This window comes from Talpa europaea (genome assembly GCF_964194135.1).
Source record: "Talpa europaea genome assembly, chromosome: 5".
Lineage (NCBI taxonomy): Eukaryota > Metazoa > Chordata > Mammalia > Eulipotyphla > Talpidae > Talpa > Talpa europaea.
The window spans coordinates 83,192,376-83,213,049 of record NC_140071.1 but is presented as its reverse complement, the minus strand read 5'-3'; the positions used below and the strand labels follow the sequence as shown (position 1 = coordinate 83,213,049).

At 36.6% G+C, this 20,674-nt stretch overlaps 1 protein-coding gene across 4 annotated transcripts in view; it reads left to right on the top strand.

Moving 5' to 3' along the window:
* The window catches only part of SMARCAD1 (SNF2 related chromatin remodeling ATPase with DExD box 1), a gene marked incomplete at both ends in the record, with an annotated part of 109,779 nt that extends 98,830 nt beyond the window's left edge, over nucleotides 1–10,949 (top strand). For all 4 annotated transcript variants that reach the window (XM_084234231.1, XM_084234232.1, XM_084234230.1 and 1 more), the window contains one exon: nucleotides 10,888–10,949. In XM_084234231.1, the coding sequence (XP_084090357.1) occupies nucleotides 10,888–10,949 (62 nt within the window). The remainder of the gene's footprint in view (nucleotides 1–10,887) is intronic.
* Between the last annotated feature and the right edge of the window lie 9,725 nt (nucleotides 10,950–20,674).

Sequence of the window (20,674 nt, the reverse complement as noted above, 5' to 3'; positions counted from 1 at the left end):
TAGAGCTTGTCTTAGTGGTTCTCACAGTACAGTTTCAGGACCAACAGCAACAACATATCCTGAGAAATTGCCAGTGTAATTCCTAAGCCCTACTCCATAAGTAGTGAACCAAAAACTTTTAGTCACACTCATTCTAGCCTTCCAAGTTATTCTGATACATACGAAAGTAAAGGACCACTGCTTTAGAGTAAGGATTATGTGTTTTGGCACTTCCTCACCCCCCAGCCCCCACCCCCCAATCCCTGTAAAGTAATACTAATTTTTACAGTTAAAATTGTTTCATTGTGGAATTTTCACACAAAATTATTGAAAACTTAATATGAAAGTACAGTTATTTAATGGTTGTAATATTTTGCCATGTTTGCTTCATTTATCTTATTGCCCCTAATAAATCTTTTCAAAGTCAATAAACAAAATGATCAGATGTAAATTATTCTAAGTGGCCATATTATTTTTTCATCCCAAAAAATTAATAATAATTTACACATCTTATCATCTATTGTCAAAATCTGGATTTTTTTCCCCAAAAGCCCCTTCCTTTATTTTTAATGTCTTAATAGCTTTTTTTAAAGATTTTTGATACATATTTTTTAATTGAGATAATATTGGTGTAAAATACTGTTTGATTCAGATGTAAAGAGTCACACCTCCTCAGCTGTTTCTTACCACACCACACTCACCACCAAGGAACCCATAGTTGGTGTTCATTGGGTCCATTCCACACTGTACTCTCCCCCTCACGCTTCCCTTTGTAACCTCATTTCTGCAGCCATGTTTCCAGGATTTGTATCAATTTAGTTTTATCTGTTTCTTTCCTTTATCTTCCCTTACATTCCACATATCCGTGAAATAATCCATTATTTGTCCTCTTCTGACATATTTGGATCAGTATAATTCCCCACAGTTCCTCTGATACTATCCATTTTAATTTTTGCCTGTGGTATGAAATAGTACTTTAGCTTCATTCTTTTGTATGTGTCTGTCCAGTTTTCCCAACGCTATTTATTAAAGAAGCTGCCCTTTTTTCCATTGTATATTCTTGGCTTCTTTGTCAAATTTTAACTCTTCGTATAGGTATGGGTTTATTTCCAGGTTCTATTATTGATCTGTGTCTGGTTTTGTTCCAATATCATGTTGTTTTGACTAACATAGATTGTACTATAGTTGAAGCCTGGCAATGTGATACCACCATTCTTCCTCTGTTTTGTAAAGATTATTTTAATTATCTGGGGTCTTTTTTTGTTCCATATAATATTTGTTCTATTTCTTAGAAAATACCATTGAAATTTTGAGAGGGATTGTATTTGAATCTGTACATTACTTTGGGTAAGATTATTCTTTCAACAATGTTAATTTTTCCAATCCATGAACAAGGAATATCTTTTCATCTCTTTATGTCTTCTATTTCTTTTAACAATGTCTTACAAATTTCATTGTACAAGTCCTTCACTTCTGTGTATACTCCTAGATGTTAAATACATTTTGGTATGATTTTAAATGGGATTATTTTCTTTATTTCTTACTATTTTAGCTAATGGTTTGCATATCAGGACACAGCTGATTTTTGTAAGTTGTTTTAGTAACCTGTCTATACTAAACTGATTTGTCTCAATTAGTTTTTCAGTGGAGTCTGTGGGGGGGGGGGGTTATGTATATTGTTATATCATCTGCAAATAGCAATAGTTTTACTTCTTTCCAACTTGAATTTCTTTTATATCCTGCTCTAGCTAGGACTTCTAATACTATGTTGAATAATTGTGGTGAGAGTGGATACCCTTGTCATGTACCGGATCTTAGTGGAAAATCTTTGAGTTTCTCAGCATTGAGGATGATGTTAGCTGTGTACCTGACCTATATGACTTTTGCATGTTGAGGAACTTTACCCTTATCCCCAGTTCTTCAAGACTTTTCATCACAAATGGATATTGACTCTTAACAAATGCTTTCTTAGCATCTGTTGATAATGATCTTACGGTTTTTATCTTTCTTTTTGTTGATGTAGTGAATTATGTTGCTTTAGTTTTTATTATTTCCTTCTGGCTTTTTGTTTGTTCATCTTTTTTTCTCGCTTCTTGAGATGAGAGATACGGTTATTTATTTGATCTCTTTCTTGTTAGTGCATATACTTGTATTATATGCTTGTATGTGGTATATGTTATATACTTCCTTCTTGTTTTTGTTGTTCATACCTAGTTTGATGCCATTTGGTACAAGAAAATGCTTGATAGAATTTTAGTCTTTTTTTTTTATTAAATAATAAATTTTATTTTTATATTCCCCCATACAACTGCACATGCCCCATTCTGACCCCAATCCCTCCCCTCCCGGCCCCCACCCCCCAAAAAGTGTCTCTGGTTCATAGTTTTTTGTTGATTTTGATTTTCACTTTCTTATACTTATTCTTTTTCCTGATCCCTTATTTAAGTTTTCTACATTCCTGCTATGAGTGAGACCATCCGGTATTTTTCTTTTTCTTTTTGGCTTATTTCGTTCAGCATGATCCCTTCCAGCGCCATCCATGTTGCTGCAATTTACATGTGTTTATCTTTCTTGAATGCTGAGTAATATTCCATGGTATATATGTACCACATCTTCTTGATCCAGTCATCTATTTTTGGGCATTTGGGCTGTTTCCAAAGCTTAGCTATTGTAAATAGTGCTGCTATAAACATAGGGGAGCAGGTGCACTTTGGAGTTGATGTTTCTGTGTCCTTTGGGTAAATACCTAGGAGTGGAATTGCTGGATCATATGGAAGCTCTATGTTTAGTAGGTCCAGAAATCTCCACACAGCTCTCCATAGTGGTTGGACCAGTTTGCACTCCCACCAACAGTGCAGGAGAGTTCCTTTTTCTCCACAACCTCGCCAACATTTGTTGTTGCTAGTTTTTTTAATATGTGCCATTCTCACTGGTGTAAGATGGTATCTCATGGTAGTTTTGATTTGCATTTCCCTGATTACAAGGGATGTTGAACATTTTTTCATATGCCTGTTGGCCATTTGCATTTCCTCTTCAGAGAAGTTTCTTTTTAGCTCTTCTGCCCATTTTTTGACTGGGTTATTTTCTTTGTTGTTGTTGAGTCTCATCAGCTCTTTGCAGATTTTTGTGATCAGTCCTTTATCATTAGTGTTGGGTGCAAAAATGTTCTCCCAGTTGGTGGGGTTTCTCTTTGTTTTTGTTATTGTCTCTTTTGCTGTGCAGAAGCTCTTTAATTTGATGTAGTCCCAGCTGTTTATCTTTGCCTTCACTATCACTGCTTTGGGTGATGTGTCTGTAAAGATGTCTTTGATATGCAAATCACATAGTGTTTCACCTGTATTTCCTTCTATGTATTTTATGGTTTCAGGTCTTATGTCTAGTTCTTTAATCCATTTTGAGTTGATTTTTGTGTATGGTGTGAGGTAGTGGTCAAGTTTCATTCTTTTGCATGTAGCAACCCAGTTTTCCCAGCACCATTTATTGAACAAACTTTCTTTGCTCCAATGCATAGTCTTTGCTCCTTTGTCAAAGATTAGTTGACCATAAATATGTGGGTTTATTTCTGGATTTTCTATTCGATTCCATTGGTCTGTGTGTCTGTTCTTGTTCCAATACCATGCAGTTTTGATGATTATGGCTTTGTAGTATAGTTTGAAGTCTGGGAGTGTGATGCCTCCATTTCCTTCTTTTTTTTTTTTCAGGAGAGCTTTGGCTATTCAGGGTTTTTGGTGATTCCATATGAATTTCATCAATAATTGTTCTATTTCTTTGAAGAATGACATTGAAATTTTGATTGGAATAGCATTGAATCGGTATATTGCTTTTGGTAGGATGGCCATTTTAATAATGTTTATTCTTCCAATCCATGAGCAGGGGATGTCTTTCCATTTCTTTGTGTCTTCTTCTATTTCTTTTAACAGTGTTTTATAGTTTTTTTTGTATAGGTCCTTTACCTCTTTTGTTAGATTTATTCCCAAATATTTGATTTTTTTTGTTTCGATAATAAAAGGGATTTTTTTTTTATTTCTTCTTCTTCAGATTTATTGTTTGTGTATACGAAGGCTACTAACTTTTGCGTATTGATTTTGTATCCTGCCACTTTACTGAATTGATTGATAAGTTGAATTAGTTTTTCTGTGGAGTTTTTGGGGTTCTCTATGTAGATTATCATATCATCTGCAAATAGTGATAGTTTGACTTCTTCTTTTCCTATTTGGATTCCTTGGATGTCTTTCTCTTGTCTTATTGCTCTGGCTAGGACTTCCAGCATTATATTGAAAAGCAGTGGTGAGAGTGGACATCCTTGTCTTGTTCCAGATCTTAATGGAATTGCTTTCAGCTTTTCACCATTGAGGATGATACTGGCTGTTGGCTTGTCATAGATGGCCTTTATGATATTGAGGTATGTTCCTTGTATCCCAAGAATTTCAAGGGCTTTTATCATGAATGGGTGTTGCACTTTGTCGAAAGCTTTCTCAGCATCTATTGATATTATCATATGGTTTTTATATTTCTTTTTGTTGATGTGTTGGATAACGTTGATTGATTTTCTGATGTTAAACCATCCTTGTGTCCCTGGAATGAATCCTACTTGGTCGTGGTGAATTATCTTATGGATACATTGTTGCATTCTGATAGCTAAAATTTTATTGAGGATTTTTACATCAGTGTTCATTAGGGAGATTGGCCTGTAGTTTTCCTTTTTTGTGTTGTCCTTATTCGGTTTTGGTATTAGTGTAATGTTGGCTTCATAGAACGTGTTTGGTATTGTCCCTTCCTTCTCAATTTTTTGGAAGAGTTTGTGAAGTATAGGCACTAATTCGTCTCTGAATCTTTGGTAGAATTCATTTGTAAATCCATCAGGCCCTGGGCTTTTGTGTTTGGGGAGGTTTTTGATTACCATTTCAATTTCGCTGCTTGTTATTGGTCTGTTTAGGTGTTCTATTTCTTCTTTATCTAGCTTTGGGTGATTGTAGAGTTGTAGGAATATGTCCATCTCCTCTAGATTGTTGAACTCGTTTCCATATAACTGTTCATAGTAGTTACTGATTATTCTTTTGATTTCTGCTGTGTCCGTTGTGATTTCTCCTCTTTCATTTATGATCCTGTTTATTTTTGCTTTCTCCCTTTTTTCCTTTGTGAGCCTGGCTACGGGGTTGTCTATTTTATTGATTTTTTCAAAGAACCAGCTCTTGGTTTCATTGATTTTTTGGATTGTTTTTTTAGTTTCAATTTCATTTATTTCTGCTTTGGTTTTTATTATTTCTTTTCTTCTACTGGTTTTGGGCTTTTTTTGTTGTTCTTTTTCTAGATCTCTGAGATTCGAGATTAGGTTGTTTCTTTGAGTTCTTTCTTGTTTTTTGATGTGAGCTTCTATTGCTATATCTTTTCCTCTTATTACTGCTTTTGCTGCATCCCATACATTTAGGATATTATTGTCCTCCTTGTCATTCAATTCAAAGAATTTTTTAATTTCTTCTTTGATCTCCTCATTAGTCCAGTGGTCTTCCCGTAGTTTGGTTTTTAATCTCCATGAGGTAGAATAGTTCCTTGCCTTCTTTTTATGGTTTATTTCTAGTTTGATGCCTTCATGGTCAGAAAAGATGGTTGGTATGATTTCAATCTTGGTGTATCTGTTGATGTTTGTCTTGTGCCCCAGTATGTGATCGATCCTGGAGAATGATCCATGTGTGCTTGAGAAAAATGTGTACTCCGTTTTTTTGGGGTTTAGTGTTCTATAGATGTCTGTTAAGCCCAAATGCTCTAGGTCCTTATTTAGAGCTTTAGTTTCTTTACTTATTTTTTGTCTTGTTGATCTATCCATTGTTGATAGTGGTGTGTTGAAGTCTCCCACTACGTATGTGTTTTCTCTGATGTCTGTTTTCAGAGAGGACAACAGTTGTCTGATATATTTTGGTGCTCCTTCGTTTGGTGAGTATATGTTTATGAGTGTTATTTCTTCTTGAAGTATTGTCCCCTTGATCATAATGTAGTGACCATTGGGGTCTCTTTTTATCTTTTTGAGTTTGAAATCTGTTTTATCTGATATAAGTATAGCTGTTCCTGCTTTCTTTTTTGGTCCATTTGCTTGTAGGATTGTTTTCCATCCTTTAACTTTAAGCCTATTTTTATCTTTTGTAGCTAAATGTGTTTCCTGGAGACAGCAAAAGGTTGGGTTTTGTTTCTTAATCCAGACTGCAACTCTGTGTCTTTTTATTGAAGAGTATAGTCCATTTACATTTAAAGTTAATATTGATATGTTAGCATCTGTATTTGCCATTGTGTTTGTCTTTCCTTTGATTTTATTTATTTATTCTTTTAATAACTTTTTTTTTTTTTTTTTTTTTGGTCTTCTTTCGTTGTTATTCTTCCCTCTGAGGTTCTGGCTTTAGGATTCCTTGTAGTATTTTTTGGAGTGGGGGTTTAGTCGTAATGAAATTCCGGAGTTTCTCTTTGTCTGGGAAGGTCCATATTCTTTCTTCAAAGAGGAAGGAGAGCTTTGCGGGATACAGTATTCTTGGTTGGCATGTTTTCTTAGAGTCTGTTGACTATGTCCCTCCACTCTCTCCTTGCCCGTAGTGTTTCTTCAGAGAAGTCTGATGTCAGCCTGATTGGTTTTCCTTTGAATGTTATCTGTTTCTTCCCTCTTGTCAGCTTCATTATTTTTTCCTTGTCCTGGATTCTTGGGAGCTTTACTATTATGTGTCTTGCTGTATTTTTTCTTTTGTCATGGAAGTTTGGTGTTCTTCTTGCTTCTTGTATATCAATTTTCAGCTCCTTCTTCACATTTGGGAAGTTCTCTTCAATTATCTCCTGGAATATTTTCTCTGTTCCTACATCTCTCTCCTCTCCTTCTGGAATTCCTATAACTCTTATATTTCCTTTCCTCATAGAGTCAGATAGTTCCCGAAGTCTTTCTTCATTCTTTTTCCTTCGTACTTCTCTTTCCTTTTCTGTTTTGGTTCTTTTTATTTCTGTGTCTTCAAGAGAACTTATTCGTTCTTCCATTTCATCTATTCTGCTTTCCTTGCTTTTCCCGGAGTTCTTTAGTTCCTCCATTAATTCTTTGATCTCCTGCATTTCTTTTACTTCCCTCTTTAGGGACTCAATTTCATTCTTCTGACCATTGTTTTCCCTCTTTAGGGACTCAATTTCATTCTTCTGACCATTGTTTTCCCTCTTTAGGGACTCAATTTCCTTCTTCTCATCATTGTTTTCCTTTATGACTTCTGCCACTTTTTTAATCAGGGCAATTTTAAATTCTCTTTCTGGAAGGCTCAGAAGTTCTTCCAAGTTACTGTCGTTGCAATCTGGAGGGTGCTTTTCTTTTTGTGGTGTGCTTCTTTCCTGAGGCGTTGTTAGGTTGCGTGTGGTTCTTCTACTCCCTACTGTCTGTTTTCTAATTTGTCGTATGCATTGGGACACTGTGTTGCTTGGACTGGCCGGCATCTTGGGTGAACTTCTCCGCTCCCCTCTGGCTCCTCCAGGAACCATCTCTGGCTTCTGGGGGGGCTTTCTGCTGGTTTTAGGCAGTCTTTACTGAAGAAATGTCCCTGTTTTAAACTGGCGAAGCGGGACGCAGCATCCGGTCTCAGGCACACTCTTCTGCGTGCCCGGTCTGCCCCGGACGTGGGTGCCTGCTCCCTCTGTGGGCTCAGACTTCTGGTTGGAAGGGGCCTGGCGTGGGCTAACTTCCCAGCTGGCCACTGGGTCCTCCAGAAGCCTTCTGCCCTTTTCAAGAAGTCTTAAGAAATTTCCCTGTTCTATGGAGTGTTAGTGACTTTTTTTCTGGTCACTAGGTGGCGCCAGAGATCTCTCCTATTGTCCTTGGGGGGCTGTTTTTCAACCCTCCTACCCCAGTGGGACAGGTTACAGATAGCGAGAATGGTAGGGTAAACCTCAACGGCTTTGGGGTGCTGTGTCTGCCTTGTGCCCCACCGTCGTGGAGAACCCACGCCCTGAATTTCGTGCCCCGGGTCTCAGTTCAAAGCCCTCATGTCCAGGACACGGGCTGTAGCCCAGTTCAGTAGCGTGGGAATGGCGCCTTTTGCACCCCGCTCCCGTGCCTGGGCGCCTGGTTCCTGCTTACTCAGTGAGGGACTTTCACCCCCGTGAGGGCCTCCGCACGTCTCCCCGCAATCCTAGGTCGCAGGCGCGGGGACCTGGGCAGCCAAGATCCCGGTCCGCGTTTGCTTTTCAAGTGCGCCAAGCGCGCTGCTCTTCCGCGCAAGCTTACCGGCAGCCCGGCCTGTGTGCGCGTCTCCCGGGGTCTTTGTTCTTCTCTAATGGCGCCCGGAGCCGTTCGCTCACCGCCGCGGCGGATCCTGCAGGTTTCTCCACAGCTCCCGTTCACGGGGTGTGGTGTCTGCAATAGTTCCTTTCCACTCCCAGTCCCGCTTCTGGGTAGTTTGTTCTTGTTGGTCGTTTTAGTTTGTTGTTTTCCTCCTCTCTGCTGGTTGGAGAGTGCCGACTTTGTGGGCGGGGGAGGAGAGCAGGGTTCTGCGCTTTCCTCCCTTCTAGTCCACTTTTATGGCAACTTTCTTCTTCGGGCAGTTTGCTGGCGTCACCCGTTTATCTTCCGTGTCCCACTTCTCACTGGGACCTGCCGCTTTCCCTCCCTATTAACTTTTTTTAATGGGAGATTTTACTCGCAGCGTCTCCTCGCCGCCATGTTGCTCCGCCCCCCTAGAATTTTAGTCTTAATGCGTTTATTGATACTTTCTCAGCTGTGGCACTGTGGTTTTTTGTTTGTTTGTTTTTTAGTTTGTTGACCTTTGCTGGCTTCTGTTTTTACTGAAAACTGCTTTGGAGTTGCTGAGTTGGGGAGGTTGGTTGGGTGGGGGAGGGTAGCCCACTAGTCCAAATAGGCTGTGGGCACATGAGTACTGGCTCATGTTTGTAGCATTGCCGTCACCCTCCTTTCTGAGGTTCCAGACCTAAGGCTCTGTAGTCTATGTGCTGTCAGTTCACTTCACAAGGTCAATACCAGTCCTGAGGGTTGTAGGAAGGGAAGTAAAATGCAGTGCAACACATTGGCTTTTTTCTTTTCACCAGGGAGTGGCCTGGCCTGTGCGAAGCATCCACCTCCTTTGTCCTTAGTCCCTTCAGTCTAGGAATACACTCCCTCCACACCATTTCCACTGTGCTGTCCACAAACTCATAGCTGATTTGTGTCCCCCTGTTTGTGATTTCTGCTGAATCATGAATCTTCTCCATGGCCTATTGCTGGAGTTCCTGTTTTTCAAACTGTTACGCAAGAAGTGTTCCATTATACTCCAAGCTGCAGGACTCTTGGTTATAGTGTCCCTTGTGAAGATTGTCTTGGAGTAGAAGCAGGAAACCTCTGTCCGCCATCTTCCTTGCCAAGGCTAGGGGGCTTAATAGCTTATTTTTAAAAAGCTAGGATCCAATTAAAGATCACTCATTACATTTTATGTTGTTATATCTTTCGTATCTTTGTATTTAAGAGTCTCCTTGTCCTTCTTTCCATCTCTCCCTCCATTTCTTTTACTAATACTGAATTTTAGAGAGTCTTGTAGATTTGTATTCTTGTTGTCTTACTGTATTCTGAATTTGTCTAGTTACTTAAATGTGGTGTCAGTTAATTTTGGTTGAGTATCAATTTAGATTTTATGGACTATTTTCAAGTGTACACATAAGCTTGGAGACACCAGTGTCATTGAATTCCCTGAGAGTTTATGCAGTAGTTTGTGTTACTGCTTGTGTTTTTTGCTTTTTTGGGGCTGGGGCAGAGAGATTACTCTTATAATTTTAAATCATAGCTAATCTAAAGGAGAGAAAATAATAGTCTTGCTGCATTTTAAGCCTCATCTAATTATAAAAATATTCATTGCTATGAATGTACAAATATTTATGAATTGCCAACCATGCTATTCTCAGTAACCAGTAAGTTAATATATCAGTTCATTTTAAAAACATTCTGAGTGATTAATTTTATAAATCAAGGATTGCTAGATTCTCTCCTGACACAAGATGTTTTCTTAGAAAATGCTGACTATTTCTTGGATAAGTGTGTGGGTTGGGGTACCATTTAATTGAAATACTGGCATTCAAAAAAGATAAATACATGCAATTTGCAGCAACATGGATGGAGCTGGAAGGGATCATGCTCAGCGAAATAAGCCAGAAAGAAAAGGAAAAATACCGGATGGTCTCACTCATAACAGGAATCTAGAAAACTAAATAAGGGACCAGGAAAAAGAATAACTATAAGAAAGAAAAAAATCAAAATCAACAAACAACTATGAACCAGAGACACACTTTGGGGGAGGAGGCAGGGAAAGGAGGGATTGGGATCAAAATCAGGGGGTTGCAATTGTATGGGGAATATAAAAAAAAAAAGAAATACTGGGTAAACATTGTGGAAAGGAAATTTACAGTGGGATACTTAAATACCTAATTGGTAATGCTGTACTTAAGGTTTTTTTTGTTTTTTTTTTTTGGTTTTTGGTTTTTTTGTTTCTTTTTTTTTTAATGTATATATAGTAACTCATTACATTTTCAGAAAAATCAGGATATGATGATTTCTCTTTGGTTGAGATTTGGACTCTCTTGTCTTTGTTTACTCAGTTTGTTATATAAATGTTTTTATTTGGCAAACCCGAGGCATAAATACTATCTATGTGTCTTTATATATTCTATATATATTTCTTTCAAATCAAAAGCATATTCTATAGATAGCTTTAGTGGCAATATGAGCAGATGCAATGAGAAAGTAACCCTCCTAGATGTAGGTATCAGGGAACGTTTTTAAGAAGGAATGACACTGTGAAACAAATTGGGCCTTGAGAAAGCATTATGAATTCACCAAAAGTAGAGAAACTTGAAGAAAAAAATCTATTTCTTTAATACAATATTAAACTTTTAATACCACTTTCTGACCCACAGGTGATGAAGGGAGTATGCCAGCAGATATAGCCACATTACTAAAAACGTCAATGGGCCTCTGAAATAAGAATTCTGAATTCCTAATGAGGAAACATCAACTTGGTGCACTCAAGGACATTTACATTATGATGACCATGGGGTTTATGAACATTTATAACTTTTTATAATTTCCATATTACATTTCTCATAGTATGGACAATTTTTTGCCACTAACTGAATTCTCCAGATGCTCACACGTGAAATTAAAAAAAAAAAAGTAGTCCTGAAGATGTTGAATAATCATTTTACAAAACAGTTTTCTGAATGGGGATTAGTTGGTGATTGTTTGTAACAAATATGCTAATGCTTTAGAAATGTCAGTATTTTTGTAATTATTTCTACCTCCAAATATATATATATTGTCTTTCACTGGATAATGTGTGTAGATTTTTACATGTGCCTTATTTGACAATGCTTACGTCTTGATTTTGCTTGTCTCATTTGAAGTTCTTTTTTATGCTTAAATAACGCAGCTGTCTAGATTATATAGCTTTCATGTTTTTGCTATTTGAAGCAGATGCTCACCACTGTCAACGAGAACTCAGCCTGAGTGAAAAGGTGGCGTTCCGTGTGCTAACCCCCAGGTCCTCCCAAGTGCTCCTGTTAAGAAAAATTTGTTTGGCTAAGCACTAAGTTGTTTTCCAGTGAATAGTAACTAAAGAAGCCCTTGTTCCATGGATTAATTCCTTCTGTTCATTTCCCAGTTGCACTAATTGTGCTTATTATTCTACCTATTCTTGTGCATGTTTTCATTAATTTCCCTCCACTGCCTTTTGCTTCTCATGAAAATGTTGCCCAGTTACTTCTGCTCCAGTTCTCTTTACTCTCTAAATAGCTTATTCCTGCCATATCTCCACACTTCGGCAAAATATCGGTGACATTTTTCCAGCCTGGCAGAACAGATTAGCAGGCTGTTTTACTTCAAAGAAAACGGAATGTGACTCATTAAGGCAGCATTAGCTTACTGCATGGAAGTAGGTCATTAACTTTAAACTTTAAGAACCAAAACATAATTTACCAGTTTCCAGAATTTCCTGTATAGGACCTCCTAAAGAGAGAGCCATTGTTCAATTCCAATTCACTGTGGGTGACAAAGTGAAATTTAGAAGTTGTCTGTTTGATATAAAACTCTTTAAAATCTTTCTTTAAAATTTTGCCTGTCAGTCTCTATTGCTGTTTTTTATTACACATCAGTTTCTTTGTATAACTTGTGAGTTTTGTGTTTTTATTATGTAAATATCATTATAAATAAACTTATTTATAAATCATGGTTTTGTTAATTATTGGAGATTGTGGTTTTCTCAAGGCATCCTGACTGCTGAGATGTTAGGTACTAATAATACTCTGGATTTAGAAGGTGAAGCTCTTATAATGACTCTGAAAACTCATGACTCTGTAGCCTTACCCAATCTTGAAGGTATATTGAACATATTCAATATTAGTGTAATGGAACTAAAAGGAATCTGCAAATCTTATTTCTACCTCCTCCTGCATCACAGTACCCAAATCATTTAGTCAAATTGTTGGGAATATTAACTTTTGAAATCTCATAATGAATTTCTCTTAATTTTTCTGTATTAGTGTATCTTCAATAATAGGCTTTTTGTTGTTATTGTTAAATACATATTTCTATCTTTAGTGAAATGTAGTTGGGTTCTTGTAATGCTCTATTATGTCTTGGGCTTAATAAAACTATTTGTAATCATAAATTGTATTTTCACACCCTTTTTAATAATTGCTAACCCTCCCCCTTACCTTTGAAAAAATACTACGTTGAGCACAAATGAGATCATAATAATGTGCTTAATAATGTCTCTTTCTCAATAAACTGGAATTTATAACTTAGGATGTATTCTCATTAATCCCTTCATTGGACTGGTCAGTAAACTACAGAATCTATTATCAATAAAGAGAGTAAATGAAGTTGTAGTTGTTGGAGCAATAACTTGACCAAGGAATACAACTCAGAGGGATGGAAAGACGTATTTGTGTTTTCATGATGATAACCCTGATCCCACAGATTTGTAAACTTCTTATAGTAGATAGATTCAGTGCCCTTTGGTAGCTGCAAGAAAATAGGTTTCGGGACCCTGTAGATGCAGAATTCCATGAACTATTCAGTACCTTTTATAAAAAGGTCATGTTCACATATAGCATGCATATCCTCCCACATACTTCATCTCTATATTACTTGTAATACCTAATACAATGCAAATAGTTCTTGTATCATTTTAAGGAATAATAACAAAAACTACATGTTCAGTGCAGATGCAGCCATCATAGATTTAACTGCATGTTGCCTGTGAATGCTGGCTGGTTGAAACCTGCAGATACTGAGGGCCGGCTGTATATTGTAATATTAACTAATATTCATAGTTGGTGATGTTACATAGTGGAGAGGTAAGACTATCAGGAAGTGTGGTTTTTGTGTGACCTTAAGACACTTAAATGTGCCATAAAATTAATTTTTACCTCCTAAACTATGACTTTCTGACTACATGTACTATTTTTGCTCTCATTTCATTCATATTCACTCTTGCTCAGCAAGGAGTCATTTATTTGGGTACACAGTGGAACAATGGAATTTTATTATCCTTCAGTGCAAGATGACCTAAAAGAGTGATGCTAGGATTGCAATAACTGCTCTATAAAACTTATATGGGAATATGAACCCACCAACAAAAGCCCCGTATGTCCCACAATATTCCTAACAGCATTATTTGCAATAGGACATGGAAGCCTCTTGTATTTCTAAGTGTGGGATCAAGAAGATGTAGTCCATAACATACCTTAGAAGATCATACTACCGTAAGAAAAGATGGAATGCAGCCATTTTCAACAAAATGGAATTTGAGAGAATTTTGTGAAACTAAAGAACAGTCATATAGCCAATAATTTGACAATGTAAAACATTTTTCAAAAAGTGAAATCAACCCCAAAGGTTGCATTCTAACCCCTTGCGCCACTAGGCTGTCTCCCACTTCAGGTGCTGCTATCACAACACACCCACCAGTGATACCTTAATCCTTCCTCCTGAACTTGCTCCCCATTATTACCTCCCGGTTTAGTGGTATCACGTTTCTAGGGTTTGTTAATGGTTTAACTCTATCTGGTCATAGTTTGAAATTCTATATTCCACATAGTAATGCCATTTGGTATTTGCCTTTTTCTTTACTAATTTTGCTTACCATAATTCCCTCTAGTTCAGTTCCATCACTATTGCTACAAATAGCAAGAATTTATACTTTTTTTCACTTTAATTTTTTAAAGGTTTTTTTTTCTTTCATATGTGCACCAGTTCCACTCACCCACCATGCCAATATCCCATGCCAGTACCCCATCTGCCATTTCCACTCCTCTAGTAGCCTTTACATTCTTTCACTAACTTCAAAATGTATTCCTATTTTGTCTATGTTTGATTTTTGGTTATTTACATTACACACATGAGTAAAACATCTGTTTTCAATTTTAGAATTGTTCCAATTAAAATTACCTGGAGATTCACCATTTTGTCCCAAATGCCACTACTTCATCTTTTTTCACAGCAGTGTAATATTTCATTGACTATATCACAATTTCTTTATCCATTCATGTGTTTAAGAGCACTTAAGTAGGTTCCATTATTTGGTAGTTGTGGACAATGCCACTAGGTACACAAATTTTTTTTTTTAATGTTTTTTGAGGACCTGCTGTACATGTGTTCAATCAGCCTTTTTTTCTTTTAAGATTTATTTATTCATATAAAGAACCAGGGTACAGGCCAGATGCGCGGGAGGATGAGAGGACTTACCAGAGACAGAGTGGGGAACAGAACAGGCAGACTGACGAAACACTGCTGAGGGGAGCAGCAGGCGAGACAAAAGAGGTCTGCCTCGCCATGTGGGATTCTCACCGGCCAGCTGAGATCAAGCCCACACTGCAGAGGCTGTGGACAGCTTCACAGTGCAAGTGCTCAACCTCCTGCGCCACCAGGGAGGCCCTAGGTACATAAATCTTTTCATCTTAGAGTTTTCATATTTTTAGGAAAAATGTCTAATAGCTTGCTGGATCATATAGAATTTCTATTTTCAAATTCTAAAGAAATCTCCATACTATTTTCCAAAGAAGTGAATGAGTTCCTTTTTCACTGCAATTTCATCAGTATTGCTTGATTCCATTCTTTTTTAAATGGGCCATTCTCACAGGGATTATAAGTAGTATCTCAATGGGGTTTTGATTTGCATTTATAATAAGTGATATAGAGCAATTTTTCATTTGTTGAGGTCATCTCAATATCTTTAGAAAAGTGTCTATTTAGGTCCTTTGTCTTTATGATTGGGCTGTTTTTTGTTGTTAGATTGTATAAGAATATTGTAAATTTTTGTGGTTAGCTGTTTATCAGAGGTGTGCAAATATGTTTTCCCATTATGTAGGTTGCCTTTTGCATTTGGTGATGGTTTCTTTTAAAGTACAAATGCTTTTTGTTTGATGTATCCCACTTGTTTATTTTTGCTTTGGGGGTTGAGTCCCAAAATATATCTGTGTCACTTCCCCTAGAGTGTATCTTCTATGTTTCTTTTATGTACTTTATATTTTAGGTTTTTATGTCTGGATTGTTAATCCATTTTGAATGAATTTTTGTTATTGAAGTAAGTATAGATCTAATTCCATTTTTTTTTTTTGCAAGTGTCTATTCATATTTCTCACAAACATTTATTAAAGAGACTATCTTTTCGGGCCTTCTCTGGTGGTGCAGGCAGTTGAGCGCAGTGCTGTGAAGCTGTCTGCAGCCTCTGCAGCGCGGGTTCAAGCCTGGCCTGACAGAGAGATACCCACATGGTGTGGCAGACCTCCTGTCTCGGCCCGCTACTCCCCTCAGCACTGTATTTCAGTCAGTCTGCCTGTTCATTCCCCTCTGTCTCTGGTGAATCCGTTCACCCTCCCGCACAATCTGACCTGTACCCCAGTTCTTGTATGCTGAATAAATAAATCTTTATTAAAAAAAAAAGATGGCTGTAACTCCTTTTTCAAAAATTAGCTATCCATATTTGTGTGGGATTATCTCTGGATTTTCTATTCTAGTCCATTGAGGTTCTGTTCTTGCTTCTGTTCTTGTTCCAGTACCATACTGTTTTGATGACGGTAGCTGCATAATTAAGTTTGAAATCAGGAAATGTGATGCCTCCATTTTACTTCTTTTCTCTCAAGATTGCTTTAGTTCTTTAGGGCCTTTTGTGGCTCCATATAAATTTTATAATTGTCATATTTCATTCAAAAAAGTCACTGGTATTGATATGTATTTCATTGAATCTGCAGGAGCTTTTGGTTCTATGGCCATTTTAATGATTTAATTCTAATCTATGAGCATAGGATATCTTTTCATTTCTTTGTATCTTATTTCCTCTTAACAGAATTTTACAGTTTTCAATATGTAGGTTCTTAATGTCCTTTGTGAAGTTTCATGGCTTTTGGCATGATTGTGAATGGAACTGTAATCCTTATTTCCATTTCTCATGATACATTGGTTGCATATGAAATGTAATTGATCTTTGTGTATTATGTGTCCTGCCACTTCACTGTATTTTTTTATTATTTCTAATAGTTTTTAGCAGTCTTTTGTATTCTCTAAGTAGTGACAGTTTCACTTCTACTTTCCCAATTTGGATTCCTTTCTGTCTTGACTAACTGCTTAGGTCAGGACTTCTGGTACTATGTTAAATAGTAGTGGTGATAGTGAACATGCTTGTGTTTTCTTGATCTTAGTGATCACCATTGAGTATGTTGTTGGCTGTGTGTTTGTGATATATGGCTTTTATAATGTTTACAAAAGTTCCATTTATTCCCATTTTATTGAGTGTTTTTATCATAAATGGATATTGAATCTTATATAAGGCTTTTTAAGCATCTATTGAGATGATCATGTGTTTTTACCTTCCTTTTTGTTGATCTGATACTGATTTTCATATGTTGAGCAGTTTTGCACCCCTGGGATGAAGTCTACTTGATTGTGTTGTATGTTGCTGTTTTCAGCTTGCTAAGGTTTGGTTGCAGGTTTTTATATCTATGTTCATCAGAGATATTGCTTTATAATTTTTTTTTTTTGTCTTTGTTTTGGGGCCCAGGGGAATTATGTTGGCACACAGAATGGAATGTGCCGGGGAGTTTGCCTCCCTCTTTGATTTTTTTTTTTTTAAGAATGTGAATAGGGGGCCTTCCTGGTGGCACAAAGTGTTAAGCACCACAGCCCGCCAGGGAGCTACCTACATGGCACAGCAGTCCTCTCCTATCTCACCTGCTGCTCCCCTCAACTGTGTATTTCAGTCAGTCTGCCTGTTCCGCTCCCCACTCTGTCTCTGGTGAATCCGCTCACCCCCTGCACCTTTGGCCCGTACCCCAGTTCTTATATACATAAATAAATAAATAAATCCTTTTAAAAATGTGAATAGGGTAGGTATTAGGTCTTCTTGAAATTTTGGAAGAAGTCTAGGCTTTTGGTTTTAGACAGACTTATTCTTTCAATTTCAACACTTGTGATTAGACTATTTAAGCTGTTTCATGCTGATTCAATTTTAGAAGGTTATTTGAGTCAAAAAATTCATCCAATTCTTCTAGGTTCTCCAGTTTGTTTGCATAAATTTTGTAATAGTTTCTTATGATCCTATGATCCTTCAGTAACTGTTGTAATTTGCCTCTTTCATTTCTATTGATTCTATTGATTTGGGTTTTCTCTCTTTGTAAGCCTAGCTATGGCTGTCAATTTTGTTTATTCTTAGAATCAACTTTTAGTTTCACTTTTTTTGTCTTTTTGTTTTGTATATGATTTATTTCTGCTCTAATTTTTATGATTCCTTTCTTCCTACTGGTTTTTGGATGCTTTTGTGCTTTCTCTAATTTCTTCATCTGCAGTGTTCACTGGTTTATTTGAAATATTTTTTTCTTTTCTTTTTTTTTTTAATGTGGGCTTTTACTGATAGAAATTCCCAGGTAGTATTGCTTTGAGAGCATCCCATGGGGTCTGGTAGCTTGTGTCTCCAATTTCTTTAGTCTCTAGATTCTTTTTTATTTCTTCTTTGATTTCTTCATTAACCCAGGAGTTGTTAGACTATTTTGTTTAGTGTCCACATATTTTGGTTTATTCTAAGATATTTTTGTGGTTAATTTCAAGCTTAATATCACTGTGATCTGTAAAGATGCTGGATATAATTTCTATTTTCTATATTTTCTGAGGCCTGTTTTATTTTCTAGCTTATGAACTATCCTTAAGAATGTTCTATGTTTCTCTTTTGCTGTACAGAAACTCTTTAATTTGATGTAATCCCAGCTGTTTATCTTTTCCTTCACCATCACTGTTCTGGGTGATGTGTCTTTAAAGATGTTACTGAGGTGTATGTCATGCAGTGTTTTACCTATATTTCCTCCTATATATTTTATGGTTTCAGGTCTTATGTCTAGTTCTTCAATCTATTTTGAGTTGGTTTTTGTGCATGGTGTGAGGTAGTAGCCAAGCTTCATTCTTTTGCATGTAGCGACCGAGTTTTCACAGCACCATTTATTAAACAAACCTTCTTTGTTCCATTTCATATTCTTTGCTCCTTTGTGAAAGATTAGTTGACTGTAAATCTGTGGGTTTATTTCTGGATTTTCTATTTGGTTCCATTGGTCTGTGTATCTGTTCTTGTTCCAATGCCATGCAGTTTTGATTATTATGACTTTGTAGTATAGTTTGAAGTCTGGGCGTGTGATACCTCCATTTCTTTCTCTTTTTTTTTTTTCCAGGAGAGTAACCAAAACAGAGACACCCCACTGATTGGGAGAAAATTTTTGCACATAATACTAATGATAAGGCACTGATCATAAAAATCTACAAAGAGCTGATGAGACTCAACAAACACCAAGTAAATAACACTGTCAAAAAATGGTTAGAAGAGCTAAAAAGAAACTTCCCCAAAGAGGATATGCAAATGACCAACAGTCATATGAAAAAATATTCAACATTACTTGTAATCAGGGAAATGCAAATCAAAACTACAATGAGATACCATCTTACACCACTGAGAATGGCACATATTCTAAAAAACTAGCAACAACAAATGTTGGCGAGGATATGGAGTAAAAGGAACTCTCCTGCACTGCTGGTGGGAGTGCAAACTGGTCTAACCACTATGGAGAGCTGTGTGGAGGTTCCTTAATCTGCTAAAAATGGAGCTTCCACATGATCCAGCAATTCCACTCCCAGGTATTTACCCAAAGGGCACAAAAACTTTGATTCAAAAGGGCACCTGGCACCTCTATGTTAATTGCAGCACTATTTACATTAGGTAAGCTGTGGAAACAAATTCCCCAAAATAGATGACTGGATCAAGAAGATGTGGTACATATACATAATGAAATATTACTCAACAATCAAAAAAGATAAACTCATGCCATTTGCAGCAACATGGATGGAGCTGGAAAGGATCATGCTCAGTGAAATAAGCCAGAAAGAAAAAGAAAAATTCCAGATGGTCTCACTCAAAGCAGGAATTTCGAAAACCTAAATAAGGGATCAGGAAAAAGACTAATTATAACAAAGTAAAAATCAAAGTCAACAAGCAACTATAAACCAGAGTCACACTACATGGTGGGAGAAGGGAGTAGGATCAAAACAAGGGTGGTAGGAATTTTACAGGGACTATAATCAAGATGAAAATGCATACATTGTACAAAAAATGAAAAATTATGTAAAAATGTATAAAAATTTTTAAAAAAGTGTTCTATGTGCACTGGAGAAGAAAGTGTATTCATTTCTTTTGAGGTAGAACTCTCTATAACTGTCCAATATATCCATCTGTTTTGACACTATTTACAGTCTTTCCCTGTTAATTTTCTGTCTAGATTATCAATCTATTTTCATACTAGTGGTGTGTTGATGTCTTAGGCAATGATTGTGTTTTTGTTGATATGTTGTTTTAGGTCTGTATATAGTTAGTTTCTTTATGTAACTAGGTGCTCCTCTATTAACTGAATAAATAATAGCAGTTACATCTTATTTGTGAATTGTTCTCTTTATCATTATATTGTGTCCATTTTTGTCCCTGATTAAATTTTCAGGTGAAGATCTGGTTTATCTGATATGAGAATAGAAATTCCTGCTTTTATCTTTGATTTATTAACATGTTTTACCTTATTCCAAATCATTATTATTTGTTTTAATCTTTCAGTTTTAAATGAATCCCTTGTAAACAAAGTCTCTGTGGCTGAAACCTTTTCACCCACAGTTTTAGTCTATGCCTCTTCATTGGTGAATTTTGACCATTCATGTTTCAGATGATTATTGATGTGAACGCTTTATTATCAGCCATTTTGTTGGGTATTTTTTTGATGTTTTTTTTTTTTTCCTGTTTTCTTTTTTCACTTGTTTCTCTCTATTCTTTATGGATTATTTTCCTTATTATTTCTGTCAACTTCTTTGTTTCTCCTTCTGTGAGTCTCAATTCTGGGTTTTTGTTTAGGGCTTACTATGAGTGTTTTGCTTAAATTACTCTCTTAAGTCCTTTCTGAGCTGGTGAATGCTCTGCAACATTTAACAATAGTGTTTCTGTGCATTTCTTCCTTATTCTTCTGTTGTTGACTCATACTATTCTTGCTCATGCTTCTGGTTTTACATTGCTATTGTCATTTTACTCAGGCAATTGTGTTTCATTCTTTCTTTTGTTGAAGAACTTTCAAATTCTTGAAGGGCAGATTTGGCAGTGCTGAACACATTTCACGTCTCTTTGTCTTAGGAATC